Raw genomic sequence first — 14,966 nt, 5'->3', positions numbered from 1 at the left:
CAACAATAACCAAACAGCACCCTGTGTGCTTTTGAAGGAGAGCAGGGAGATGGAGCGAAGACATCATCACACCTCAACTAAAAGTAAAAGAATTCTTCCTATTCAAACATTTAAAGGTCATCATTTCCCACTTCCAGTCACGCCCTTGATTTCTTACTTTTACATCTGCTTCCTCTGACAGTTTTTTTTTTTTTTGCTAAAACGATGTGGAAATTTTAGTTCTGATGTAACTGGAAACAGGGAGCTCTTCCAGTGGCAACAAATCCTTGTGTTTCAGTACTGTATCACTGCGGCACGGAGCTGGCTATTGGCCAGGGACCACGACAAATGGCTGGAAGCCCCCAGAGGAAAGTGATCCCCCCCTGTCCTCCCCAAAGTCCTCCCCCAACCATCCCCAATGTCTCCCAAGAGTTGAGACCGGCTGAGGCCAGATGTTTTGGATTCTTGACATCAGGATGGAAAAATGTACTGCTGTTAACCTTGACAGAGAAAAAGAAAAAAAAAAAACAATAATGCCATATTGATATCATAGAATTTGAATTATTCAAGTTTTCAACATATGCATTTGTCCTACATATGAGTACATGTATGTGGACGCATCAATGCAGTGACAAAGTGCTTCACTACAGTAATATCTGTATCTCATATTTAGTATCATTTCACAGCCATCACCTTCTCTGACAGGGGAGCGAGGGAGAATAAAACGGCTGGAACTGCTCAGCTATTGCTTCCGCACAAACATGCACACGTGTAGCCAATAACTTATTAGTGTATCTGGTAAAAGCGTTGTCCCATCGAAAGATTTCCATGTGAAGTCTTTCATGTGAGTGTCGCCCACCTCCTCCACAGCTGTGCATGACTGAACCACCCTTATCTTTAAATGCTGTGCGGGGGCTGTAAACCTAGAGAGGACAGGTATGGCTTTGAATCACAGTTAATCTTAATGAGGTTAATAAAAGGGCACCAGGGTCTTCAGAAGTGCGTGCTCGAATGTATGTGCAAGTATTTTGGCTAGTCTCTGGTGAATGGTTTGAGGGGCACCATGCAGTTACATTAATGACACACGAAGGGCTTGTCAGCAAGCACTTGAATTAGCAGCAGCTTTGGGCAGAACTGTCAGTTAAAACCTAACTTATTCCACACCATGACCAGAGGTGGAAAAGGAGCAAGAGCAGAAATGGCCACAGTTCTGTATGTACAAAAAGTTTTTTAAAGTGTGGACGTCCAAACAAGATAGACCACACATAAGGTAACTTGGGTGTAATGAATGTTCGTAGAGCATTATGTAGTGTGTGGACTGTTTTTATTACTTTAGATAAATAAAATGAATATAGACCATCTTAGAAAATCATCATCCAGCTGTAATTTAAAAAATAATATAGGTTGAAGATACTGGATGTTTTAGGCTGGCACCAATTTGGATATCTGAGAGTTAAAATAATCAGATATACTTAACATTAAAATTATTGAATGGGTCGTGAAATTAGGGATCTGTTAGACTTGTTTTTCCATGATCTGTGACCAAAATAAGGATTGGGAAAGGCACTTAATGTTAGAATTGAATTACGTTTGTATGCAGACTAGGGCTTGTCTGAACCTTGATAAAATACCTATATTTACTTTAGAGAAACATATAGTTGGATTTCCTTGTAATTTAGCAGATGTTGATATTAAAATGAAGTATTAGATAGAGAATAGGGCATGACATTTCTCAACTATTCTTAAAAAGCAGTCATTCTCAGGATCTTTGCAGAAGTTTATAAAAAGGCTGCCACAGGTAAGATAGCTAGATTAATGTGCAGGGATGTGCAGTCCATTGACATTGCTTCAGGAGGTCAGCAATAATGACAGGACCAGAGACATGACATAAACCTCCAAGTATCATCCCAATCTCAAGGCGCAAAGTGGGGGTTGTATTGTAATATGTATTGTATTGTAGTAGGAGTTCTAATCAATTTAAAAATATGTTAGTTTGAATTTATTCAAACCTAACTTTTGTAATAACTTACTACTATCTCTATTATCCAAAGAATATTAATGTTTGTCTCCACTATCACCGCATTCCACCGCAAAACTGCATCACATAAGTACAGAAGCAGGGAGGAAATGGGGCTACAAGGAGCCAACACCTACTCTCACTACAGGAGGCCCATGGACCAAGGAATGGCATAAACCAGATGTTGTAAGTCTGAGAGTCTCTGATGGGAGAGCAGAGACGGAAGCAGCTGAGAACGCTCCACATCTGCAGACAATGAAGCTGCCATTATTGTACGACCTTCATCAAGTGATGGGGAAAGTTATTACTGAACCAACTCCGGGTCCTTCACATCATTGCGTACAGAGAACTGTTTCACAATTCAGTTTTCTAAATTTTGAATTAAACCCTTGATCTCCTTTATTGTCATGTGAACAACAATTAGTTGAGTATTAAGAAGATTCACATTTATTCATAAATTACTGTTCTCATGCCTCTGTTCATATTATTATTATTATTATAATTTTTAATTTTTTTTTGCAGGGGGGTGAGTGTTCCATCGAGGTCGATTAGACATCTCCTAGGGGTAGGTACAGATTTTTGGGAGCCAACAATATAATGGCAGCTAAACACAAACACCCACACAATGTAAAAAAAATACGCAAAACTTAACCTTGCAGCGACTGGAGTTCAGCAGGAAGATAAATGGCGTGTAGCAGACAGAGGAGTGGGCTGGGTTCGTCTGTCTGCAGATCCCTGAGTGGGAGCTGAAATAAACTTGAGATGAGCCGAGCCAAACTGAGTGGGGGTGTAACAGCTATCTGTCCCCAACAAAACTCCATCACGGCTGAACAGAAGGAGAAATGACTTACCAGCAGCTTTCTGGAGGAGAGAACAGACCTGCAGAGAGCAGCTGCAGAGCTCTGTTGGAGGGGAGGTTGGGTTGCAGAGTGTTCAGGTTAATCTGAGCTGAGCTTTGATTTATCGCCTGAAAGTCTCTTTGGAGCAGGCTCCCCATGATCAGTCCTGTCAAGTGTCTGCATAATTAAAAGGTAATTTTATGTCTCTTATTGGCTGCCTCATTAGAATGTGAATTAATGCGTGTTTGTGTACTAAATCCAGAGAATAACAGCCAAGAAAATGTCACATAACAGCGTCCTCTAGCACCGGGCAGGGTTTTGCAGAGAGCATGGATTGGACAGACTGAGACAAAAGGTTTCAAATACCAAGATCAGGGCCAGCATCATCAACTAAAGCCCTGTCATTAATCTGCTTCCAAAGCATTTATGAAAAACCTTATAGACACACAGTGAAATGAGTCCGCAGTAACCCAATCACTGAGACAGCCTCTCCAGCACTCCCCATGGCCGTACTTTAAGGCCAGTTTTCCAACATTTTATTGTTTTTAACTTGTATTTTAATTGTTTTTCACTTTTTGGTTTCATTTATTAGAATCTAATTCAAACAAGGCCCTGTTGTATATTTGGGCTGAGACAGAGCAGTAGAAAGAGAGAGCGAAGGTATGATCTTACATGTGCCCTCCATTCATTTGCCCACGTGTTTGCTCTCCAAACACTCCAACGATGAGGACTTTAATAAGATCGACACATACACACTCACACAGTCTCCTGCCAAAATCTGGCGAGGAAATAGGAGAGCTGCTACTAAAGAATAGTTGAATTAATGATAATATTTTTCCTGTTATGTTAAAAGCCTGAGCGCAGTACTTTATCTTCTCTCTGTGTTTGTGTGTGGTGGGGCTGGTGTTGAGGGGTCTGCAGATGGCAGGACTGCTAAAGTCCTGGCAAGACATGGTAATTTCTGTATTTATTGGCAGCCATCGCATATACAGGAGGTATTGTTTGTCTGCTGAGGTGTTGCTACCTACATGCCAAATCTCAAGAACTATGGAGAGGGTTCTGTAGCTCTTGTGGGTGTTCTCTAAACTGAAACTACACATCACCCATCTCTAGCTCTACTCCTCAGCCATAAATTAAAATACTTAGAACAAACGGTGCCAGATATTTTAGTTTTTCAGACCAGGCCACACTATCAAGAGTGAAGTATTTACTGCTGACTGTAACACTTTATGTCAAACATCTGAGATTTCAAGATGACAAAAATGATCATACCTTTAATATTTTTTGAGGGCAAGAGGCACTGTGATCTACTGATGTGGCGCTGTCAGCAACTCAATATTGGTAATCATGAATAAAAACCTCTCGCTGTGTGCTTTTGGTTTGTTAGCTGGGGGAGAGCTGTCCCAACAACTGTCCCATAAAAACCTATTTTGGCTTTGTCAAATTGAAAACTAGTTACTTCAACTTTCAAGCATTCCTGGTGTGTAAAGAATAGCCGACAGAATAGATAAATGTTAATAATTACGGTCCCACAGGGACTTGGGATCAAAATTGGCTGACGTTTTTTTTTTTACTCTCATTTTGAGTCTGTGGCTGAGATTCTTCAGAGTTTTAGGTAAACATAACTGGCTGAGAATGCTGAAGGCATTCACATAGAAACGCCATTAAAACTTTGAAACTTTAACAAAGATTAGGACTTGCGTATGTGGGACAGAATGTTGACAGCCTGAGTGGAGGACTCAACTGACAGTAGTAAGAGTAGTAGTACCAAAAAAAATCCCAAATCCTTGTATTTAACCCGGTCTCATTCCCACAATGTTGACTTCACCTACGTGATATAAACACTCGTTTGTGGGAAACTTCTTGCTGTCTGCAGCTATGGGCCTCTGGAAGCAATCGGATCAGCACCTTTGGATAAGTGGGCTTTTAACTTCCCTATCAAGTCCCATTAAACCCAGGCGTCTGTGGCTCAGCGGTCGAGCCAGCAACTTGTTATTGGAAGATCACTGGTTCGATTTCCCTGTTCTGCATGACAACGTGTCCTTGGGCAAGATACTGAACCCCAAACTGCTCCTGATGTGCTGGATGGCAACGTGCATGGCAGCCAGCTATATATGAATTACTGGAAATCACTTTGGACAAAATCATCTGCTCAAGGCCCTAAATGTAAACTGGGAACATGGGAGCCGTTGCTGAAAAACCATAATCAGGAGGAACACAAAGCTGTATAAAGTGACAAAGTAAATGAAAAATACAGCTTGCTTACTTACTTTTTACTACATTACAGTACCACAGGAAGAAAGCTGTGTGTCCAATTTCTAGTAAAGCTTTGCGTTTGGAGAGGATTTTCACGCAAGGACCATTGTTGATTTTTGATAGTGAGTTGTGAGTAAATGGCAGATTTGTAAATCTTCCTCTCTGCAACATGTTATGTTACCAACAGGTATTATGGATAGGCGATTTTAAAAGGATGAGATGATATCATAAAAAAACAAAAAAAAAAAAAAAAACTGAGAGACTTGAGAGACTCTGTCTTCATGCCATGCCTGGTCCTTCCAGGGTAGGCTAGGCGACATATCATTCACTTCTTTTAACATGGGCTCCACAATGCACAATGACTAATTTCTCCTTTTGTTTCTGTCCTTTTAGACAACAATAGCAAACACACTGCAGCCAGTGTCTCCACAGAGCAGCAGGGAATTAACTGGGTTCGAACCCCGCCAGAGTAAGTGACTTATGATTTTAATTACAGCTGGATGCGTCTGGTTTTTATTCTGTCAAGGCACTAATGTTTAACTTTTCCATTTAATACTGTAGGTCACCGGATCTGAACCTGATTGAACTCGTCTGGCATGCCTCGGAGGACTTTGTGAGACGTGAAGCAAAGCCACGCAACAAGGACGAACTTATTGCTGCAATAGAGACGTTGTGGAGCGCCAAACTCACCAGAGAGGCCTGCAATAACATACATACATAGACTATTTGGAAAAAATCATCCCATGGGTCATTGCGTTAAATGGGGGTCTTACTGGTATGTAGTATGAGTAGCCCTCCTGGTCCAGCCCTGCTACACACAGAAATAAAACATGTACAGTAATCATTTGACCGTGTCCCTGTCCTGGGAAATGGAGCGAGGAGAAAACTCCTCACCCCTCTACTTGCTACATTTCACAAGCTCAAACAATTCTAAGTTTTAGTCTTACTTGTGTATGATGTCTTTGCTTATCATTATAAGATTCTATTCTATAAGATAAATGTAAATAAATCAGAGGCAATGAATTGATTGAATCAAGTACACCTCTTGAAATGGTCAATGTTGGCAAATATGAACACATTATAGTCATTTTACGTCTTCCCATGTCACAGACCCTACCTGTTTATCAATCATTATCCTCATAAAACCAGAGTAAATGTTCCACACACTTCAACTGTTTGGCCATCATGAACCTCAAGTGTTGAAATGTTGAGTTGGGGAAGCACATGAAAGCGTTGAGACGGACATTTAATTAGTGTGTCCACTAAAAGTTGCTTGAGCTTACAAAATGTGTTAACCGATCAAAGTGAGAACAGCAGCAAATTTTCCATCATTCTAACAGAGCTTTATCTCTTAAATCAGCAGCTTTATCATGATACCAAGAGGGAAACTACCAGCGTTCTGTGCAAACGCTGGTGCAACGCCTGTTAGTACAAATGCCAGGACAGCCAGAAGTATTTGTGATTTCACTAGACGTGGAGATCAGTGACGTAACGTTCATCCATAATGTTCATCATGTTTCACCTGCACACACCCAGCTTCACAGGACCATCAAGGGAGAAGCAGAGGAGATGGGCCGGAGGAGTCTTTACGTGTTTTATTTGGAAATCTGAGCCTTTGCCGGTAATTGCCCGAAATGACTCTAATCGTAATTGACGGTCTGGCTTTCTACTTTGTCTGCACAAATTTCCAGTACGGCGGGGGCTACGGTAACTCTTTTAAAGGTCTGGACGCAGAAAGGCACACACTCTTTATCCATCAGAGTGGGACTTAATGTCTGTTCTCCCTTTGTCCTTTTGCTCTCTCGCGCTTGTTGAGCTCTCCGTGTGTGTGCATGTACGTGTGTGATGATGTAGCCGATTATTAACACAGACTAAGAAGAGGATAGTGTTGCTGAGGGGAGAGGTGGAGATTTCTGGCAGCTCTCTCGGCACTGACAAGCTTGACGTTCCTCACTCTGATGTCGCATGCATACACACACAAACATACACCTCTGAACAGAGCATATTTTGTTCTATATTGTTTCACTGTAAATTTGCAGGGCATGGTTACTTGCGATGCTGTGTTCTTCAATTGGCAGGACACAAACAAAGTGAAAATGGACCGACCACATTGTTAGACGGTCTACCCCTGTTAAGAGTAATCCATTTGCAATCTGAAATTACATTTCCTTACAGCTTTATGCTGAGGGCATAAGACCATGCTCTACTGACATTTCAAGAAATATATATTAAATTTAAGGCAGGGATGACCCTTGCATTATTTTCCCTTTGTTTGTGCACTTATGATGGACGTGAAAATAGGAGTCAAAAATACTTCTGTAATGTTTGCTAGAAGACAAACATTTTACTGGTTTTGTGCTTTGGATTGTGTTACTGGCCTAAGGGTCGGTACCTGGCTCATGGCCGGCTCCGGTGGCCAGGGCAGGCATGGCTCCTGCCGGCTGCTTCCTGGTTCCCCTCAGGCTTGGGAAATTGGCAGCGAGGTGTCAGAGTAGCGGCAGCTCTCCCCGAGGACCAGCTGAATGTGCCGACAGGCTTTACGCCATGGAGCCCTGCAAGAGAACAAGATTTTAGAGCCTACTTGTCAAATGGCCGAGTGGCCGCATGTCATGTCGCCATGTCAGTCAGCTACTGGGTTGAGTGCGTGTTATAGGATCTCATATCTTCCCGCAGACATGGAAATCATGGATATAGGAATATCTATTTTTTGTATGAACAGTCCAAAAAAACCTTGGTCATATATTGGGACCGCACATATACATCAGAGTCCAGGTCCCAAATCCTTTTCAACCCTTGAAAGTGCTATATAGTGTTATCTTTAAGATACTGGGGTTGAAAAGACCCACAATGCAACAGAGAACTGTGGATGATAGGTTTTCTAAAAAGTGAAGTCTCAAATATACGGTCATCCCCTTAATAAAAATTGTATATGACTATTCATTTGACAATAGCGGCGTTTCTGCGACATCCAGGGCTCAGTTCAGGTGTGCCTGAAGTAAGCCTGCAGTGCTTCAGTTAACCTTCAACAGCACCTCGCATTAACACAGACTTCACCGATTTACACCTGAGAGAACCTGGTATCACCTCCTGTTGCTCATTACATATTGGCCTTTCTTCCCCTCAGGTGTGCATGAACTTACGTTAATGTCAAATTGTCAGTTATCTTATCGCTATCGGCCATGACATGTATGTAATTATTGGTTATTTGGGTGAACTCTGAGTCACAGTGTGCAACGGCTGACTCAGAAACTCTTGGCCGGAGACAAGGACATCAACGACGCCTGCGCCCTTCCAGTGCATTAAGACCACCTGTCAATTGTTATGGTATTGTCAGCCACGCGTACTGCAAGTCTGAAATGCTGTGATTTATGTCCGTCTCAGAAGGCCGAAAAGTGGAGCAGATATGACCATAACAAATATGTTCTCTGTAAGGAATCTCTCACTCTGCCCCCGCACCGACAGCTGCACAGGAGTGATTATTTCCTGGTGTTTTTCCCTGCATGTGTGTACAAACAGATGCAGAGGGTCAACGCTCAAACCTGCCAAGATGTCAACCCACATAGCAAAATGCTACCACGCCTGTCTGACAGACTGTGATGTGAACTCACCTCAGGGCCCTGCAGACCCCAAATGAGCCTTGTGGAAAAAGCATCTATACAGTGAAGTCTAGAAGATGCCTGAGTGAGCAGGTAAGCAAGCCATTGACAGCATATCAGAAGAATATTTTTCTTCTGGATTGAAATGTACAAAATATGGTGCAATCATCAAAAAGCACTTAAGAAAGGATAGATTTTCCATTAAGAAGAGATCTGTGAGACAAATTCAAAACCTTGCTACTATGGCAAGCCAGCACCAATGTGTAGACCAGATTTGTCCATCGTTTTTCTTGAGCATAACGAAAAATCTGATGAAATCGGAGTTCAGTGCTGTTCAACCCTTTGCATGCTTCAATAAAATAGGTGAAGAGGGCCAGCAGAGCAGGGCAGCGGCGCCTCGAGCTGTGACCACAAAATCTCTCCAGCAGGCCGGTATGAACAGGGGACTGAACCCAACAGCCACTGAGCTCATGCCAAGAGAACTGACCCATGCTAAATCAGTTCACTGTTTCACAGAGAGCACGGTTTTGCCATAACACTTTGTGATTGGAATGACAGACTAAGGGAAAGACAAGGGACAGGAATACTCCTAAGGTATGCCGCACTGTAATATCAGTCGTTCTCCTTTTGTTGCATCCAAAAGGGAATGACCACATATTCCCAAAACAGAGAAAGGATCCATCTTTCCATTTGAGGATCTTTCTGAGCGCCAGGAAGCATGTCGCACAACCGGGAACACCTGGGACTTTTTAAATGGCCCAAAAGGATCATAACAGACTGACTTGAAGAAACATTCCTCACATGCTCCAACCGTGTCTGTTCAGATCACACAATATCAGATGGTCTTGGGAGGGAGTGAAGGGACACTTTACCATGTGGGTAAGAGATTGGATACGCTTAATTGCAATGAGATGTTCATTACCCTGTGAAGGCTGACGTCTTTAAAAGGTTCTGGCACCATCTAGTGGGAACATGCACGACTGCAGCCTGAAAAGCCAGCTGTGACACAGCCTGAAGCCCCTCTGCCTAACCAAGACCTGGACCAAGAAATACGTCAGGGGACGCTGTCCGTGTCTGCTTAGTCTTGTGTGAAACACAATCACTATTTAAAGAGAAAATAGCTCACGGTGATGGATGGATAGGTCTGTGGCAAGACGGAAACAAGTAGGTGTAAAGGACTGTTATTCTTCTTCCCTTTTCAAAAACAAGCCTGTCCGTTCAGTCGACGGGGGGCACGGGTGGAGCCGTCCAATTCTCAGCTGGATGTTGATGAAGTTAGCAAGAGGTGTAAAAGTCAGGAGGTGAATGACTGACAGTGAAAAACACTGCAAGACCTGTCATGACTACATTTTCAACTTTTTATATCAGCTTTACTACTTAATCATTTGCTTATTCCCTTCCTACGAGGATAGACTGGACTATGGAAAGATCCCCGTCTAAAGCAGCTGGCCAAAAGACAATGAGATCCTCATCAGGAAAGGAAACTAATAGAAAAACATTTCCTGCACTGAAGCATTCACGGGGTTCATGTGTTGGAATGGTTCTGAAATTATGCTGCCTCCATCTGCTCCTGCAAACGGAGCACAACGACAGGACGCTGCAGGTCAACTCTGCCATTTAGCACCACTGAAACCTCCCGGGGTGCTATTGGGGTGTTGGGTTTTCCTGTCCTGGATTATCCCACTTCAAGTAACATGAAGGCCAGCTACTGGCAAGGGTTTTTACTGGGCCACCATGAATGACACTGATCCTCCCCATCACATGACTTACGTCTCATCCAAAGCCACCCCTGTCACACCTGCTCTGGTTACAGCTCAAAGGACCAGTTTGCTCCAAAGCTATATAACAGCTTAAAGGTCTGTTGATCCGATCCAATTTGATGAGTTTATCTACACCAGTCCTCAGTGAGATGATAGAAGATCTATCTGGCAGCGGGTTTGACACCTGCTCAGGTTACCAATTTTGTTATGTCTGTTGGAACATTGTGGGCACTTGGTTCTGCACTTATCTTAGACTTTTGTAAAACAAAGATCAGGTTTTTCTGTCCAATTCGCTGCTGCTTTTGTCTTCACAAATCTATCCAATCTTGACCTGATGAAAAGCTACTTTGCCTTCCCCAAGCTTTCAAAAGGTCAATCTTTGTAAGGTCTGGTATCATTTGAGAATTTCAGAACTAAAGCTGATAAAACACCTGAAATTCGGTAGTGTTTAAAGTAGAATGGAGCCAAAGTTTCCAAGTGAATAGTGTTATTTTAACACAGGGAGCCATTAAAGAACTTTGCTGAAAGAATATAGTTCAAAATGGCAAATGTTTTTAATGTTATCAAGGAGATCAGAGAATACAGTGCACTCATATAACTATTAGATTATGAGATTCTCATAAAACAGGTCCAGTTGCACAAAAAATATCCGCATCTTGCTACCGCCAACCTCCAACTACCATGTAAATTGCCCCCTGACTTCTACCTCATAAATCTGCACAGTGACAGCATCCAAGGCTACAGACTTGAAGTTATTAAATACACTTGGTGTAGACAAGCAGCTGCATGATAAAGGGCACATTATCTTGTTATTGCATGTTCTTGTGCACTCATATTAAAAGGTCAAGGTAAAGTGGTAGCACACAACCTTCCAGTTCATGACAGGCATTTCCAAATATTTGCTCTGTGTCACTGTTTGGAGAGAAAAATAGTGTAACATGTCTGAACAGACCGAGGAAGAGTGATTCGCTACCACGTGGATTTAAAAGAAAAAAAATACATAATTGTTCCTTTTATGGAAAACTATGCTCTTTTACTTCACGCCCCATTGGTGAGCTTCGGCTTTGGGTGATTGGTACGGGGTAGCTGTTAAGACAGATGTAATATCAATTTGTATTTCAGCTCCTCTACATCATATCAGCCTGTAGGAATCACAAAGTGCAAGGTCGGACAGACAGCAGTGGATAGAGTTACAGCCACATGAACACAACCATACATGACACAATCGTAAGAGTATAATTGCAGTGTGTCCAACTGCGGTAGAGGCGAACACTCATTTACACACAGGCACATGGTGGAACTACATTTCAATGGGCTGTGCATAATTGCAGTGTATTAAACCGTGGTCAAACGGAATGTTCATCCACATGACATTTTGAAATAATTATACAGCTTCCAGAAAAAAGAAAAAGAAAATCGAAAATCCTCCCGATGCCAGCGCCCTTTGCCTTTTTCAGTTTCTTCAGTGGAAAAACACATTGTTAAATAATGTCTTTCTCCTGCCTCTGCAAAGCACTGCCAAAATGTCACCACGTCGATTCCTATTAAGCATGAGGTGTATGACGCTGGCAGGACAGGATTGTGTTTTCAGGCGTGTGCCATACGACTTCTCGTTAATAGTAGTTAGCTTTACGAGGGATTGGGGCTGCTTAAATTAAGACTCAGCAGTGCCTGGCAAGGCTGACGTCCCTGGAATGTGGAAGAGCAGCAATAGCGATGAGCAATAGAAAGAAGTATGTGAATACAACTCAAAAGCATATGGAAAGAGATTAGGGGAGCAAATGTGGAATATCAATGAAGACTATTACCCCGTGACGAGGAAAAGTGCACATCAAGGAAAAAAAAAAAGGCTTCATTCAATGTGAGAAGTTAGCAGAGAAATGGGAAAAGTGAGCTCTCTTCTCTTGGTCTCAGGTGGGATTTCTTTGACAGCTCAGAACCAGCACTCTGCCACGAGTTGCTCATAAGCGTCCAGTCTTTCCACATAAAATACATCTGCTTATGTGTACGTACACGTGCGTTGTTAGCGCGCACACACACAGAAAGAGAGAGATAGAAATCTGTGTTTAGGTCAAGCTGTCTTTCCAAAGTCATGATGTCACTCTCCCCTTTCAGCTGTCTCAACACACAAATACCTGGAGCGTTTCATTGTACAAAAAAAAACAAAAACTGAGTCATCTCATTTACAAGAGAAATGGAAAGATGTTTCACTGATATGGAAGAATATGAGTCAGGGGACTCCAAGAAAATCAAAGGTGACACACTAGGAGCCTCTAGTGTGGTAGATATTCAATGCAGAACGCTACAGATAACGCCTGGTCGATGAGTTAAAACATGCTGCCTCTATGGTAACTGTGTGAACATTCAGTGCTGGAAAGGAGTGCTGGAAACCTGTGCTCGTTACATTACTGGCATTTTACCAAACGGTAAATGAACTACATGTATTAAAATATACTTAAGTAAAAGTACAAAGTATTTCTTCTCAGGGCATTAGTGACTTTTTAACCGTTGATGTTTAATGCATTATCGATAGCAGGAGTTCAGTCAAAGGGGTTTCTGTTTCTCCATATGTTCAGACCAAATTATTCCCAACTCCTGCTCTGTTCTGCTCAGTGGTCATCACCAGCTCTCCAAACCTGGGCCTGCTGCACAGATTAGTGACTTTCTGTTGGTGCGTCAGGGCTTTAATTGGCCTGTTTGAGATCGGACAGGATAGCCTTATTGGGTGCAAAAGTGCAGATGGAAGGTATAGATATCAATTCAAATTATACTCACAACCCAATTATGATTTTAAAGTAACTGAGTGGATTACATGGTACCATGCTTACTTAAGTACGAGTTTAAATACAGACTTGACTAATACTTGTAAGAAGTTACTTCATCCCTGGCACCATTTACTTTGTGTGTGTGGTATTGGAGGCACCGACGGAATAAAACTGTGTATTTAGATGAGTACTGTGCTCAAGGACATTTTTTCAATCTATATTAAGCTAGTGCACAGGATTAACTGAAAAGGTGTGGTGATTCAAACATCAGACATTAAAAGGCATTAGTTCAAGTGCTCTGGTGGGATGAGCTGGCGGCGTCATGTCATGTCATACTGGATTGAGCTGTAAAATAAGTTGGTGCATGCATATGCATATGAGAAGTACAACCTTGGGGAAAATAACATGTCTACATTTTTACATTTATTTGATAACTTTAGTAACTTATTATTTGCAGGTAGCATGATGCCTCAGAGCCATTTATTTTTTTTAAATGTATCAACTTATTGCCAGAAAAGATACTTTAAGACTTTTACTGAGGCACTATTCATATCGCCGACCACCACTTTTACTGAATATCTTAACTAAGGGTGACACGATTCTCAAAATCCTCGATTCGATTGGATTTTAAGGTCTGTCGATCAATTACTTCTTCTTTTCATCGCTGGTTTTATGCCATGACAATGCATTACATTTTCTAATTCTTATTTCAAAAGATGGTCTACGTGGTGTAGTGAGTGACGTAATCTCCATCATTTGTTTGCAGTGCACCACATTATGGCCCTACAGGCAGATTTAATCACGTTAATAACAATGTAAATGTAACAGTTACTTGTTGGAAACTAACTGCAAACAAAAGAGGAGAAGTCATGGAGGGTTCCTGCCATCTAGTGGCTGTTTGTTGTAACTGCAGTGTGCGCTCTTCACAGCAGATGTGAAGAGTGCTGCGGTGTGTTGAGATGTTGATGTAGCTTTGTGTCGCTCTGGGTTAAAGCCACTAAGTCGGCACTGCTCTGACCTCCAGTTAACTTTCCTTCACATTATCATACATGGAAATCAACACCTCTGTGGTCGGGTGTGCCCTGCATGGCATGTCGCGGCGCGGTTCAGGTTTGCTTATTAAATGCTTTAAAGCCAGGGTTTCCCAGCACTGATAAGGTCGCATGCCTGACGCTAGAAATCCCCCTACAGCGCTGGATATAGCTTTAACTCGAGCTGAATACTGTGGAAGCGAGGACGGAAGAGTTGGCTGGCGTGGTTTCTATCCTTCATGATGCCTGTGGAGATGTACTTCCCATATTTGTTGTTTTGCCTGTGGACGCGTATGCTACACGCACACAGCACGGCTAACAAACTGCAGTGTTCTTGTCATAACTCACCGGGAACTCAATACATGTCCACGCCGGCAACTTCACAGAAGCGGGGAGGGTTCGAGTTCAGTTGACGTGTCGCCTCTATCAACAGTTGCCATGTTTTCTTTTAACTGGCTGCAGCTTCAGGTTAGATGAGGTAACGTTAACTTCAATACAACGTGCTGTGTGTGTATGTTTGTTTTCTTCCGCCTCGCGGCACGCCTACCTAACGTGACGCCGGGGGGCGTGGCTAAATCCTCAATTCCAACGCTGATCTCGAAGGTCGATATGTGACGTCATTTCGATCAATTTCCGACTTAGAATGGAGATCTTCACAGCCCTTTAACTTGATCTCTTTACCATTACTCAAGTGCGACTTTTGGGTGCCTTTTACAACACTGT

General features: G+C 42.4%; 1 protein-coding gene across 3 annotated transcripts in view; it reads right to left on the bottom strand.

The window, feature by feature from the left end:
* mpp7a (membrane protein, palmitoylated 7a (MAGUK p55 subfamily member 7)) overlaps positions 1 to 14,966 on the bottom strand; it is a 134,425-nt gene that overhangs the window by 95,952 nt on the left and 23,507 nt on the right. For 2 of the 3 annotated variants that reach the window (XM_037078459.1, XM_037078461.1), the window contains exon 2: positions 7,484 to 7,643. In XM_037078459.1, the coding sequence (XP_036934354.1) occupies positions 7,484 to 7,520 (37 nt within the window). In that variant the 5' untranslated portion in view covers positions 7,521 to 7,643. Of the gene's footprint in view, positions 1 to 7,483; positions 7,644 to 14,591; positions 14,773 to 14,966 lie in introns of those variants that run through there. The other variant, XM_037078460.1, reaches the window with a different exon arrangement.

The sequence above is a fragment of the Acanthopagrus latus genome, chromosome 19 (assembly GCF_904848185.1).
Source record: "Acanthopagrus latus isolate v.2019 chromosome 19, fAcaLat1.1, whole genome shotgun sequence".
Lineage (NCBI taxonomy): Eukaryota > Metazoa > Chordata > Actinopteri > Spariformes > Sparidae > Acanthopagrus > Acanthopagrus latus.
Note: the sequence above shows the minus strand (reverse complement) of the source record. Positions and strands in the feature narration are given on the sequence as shown.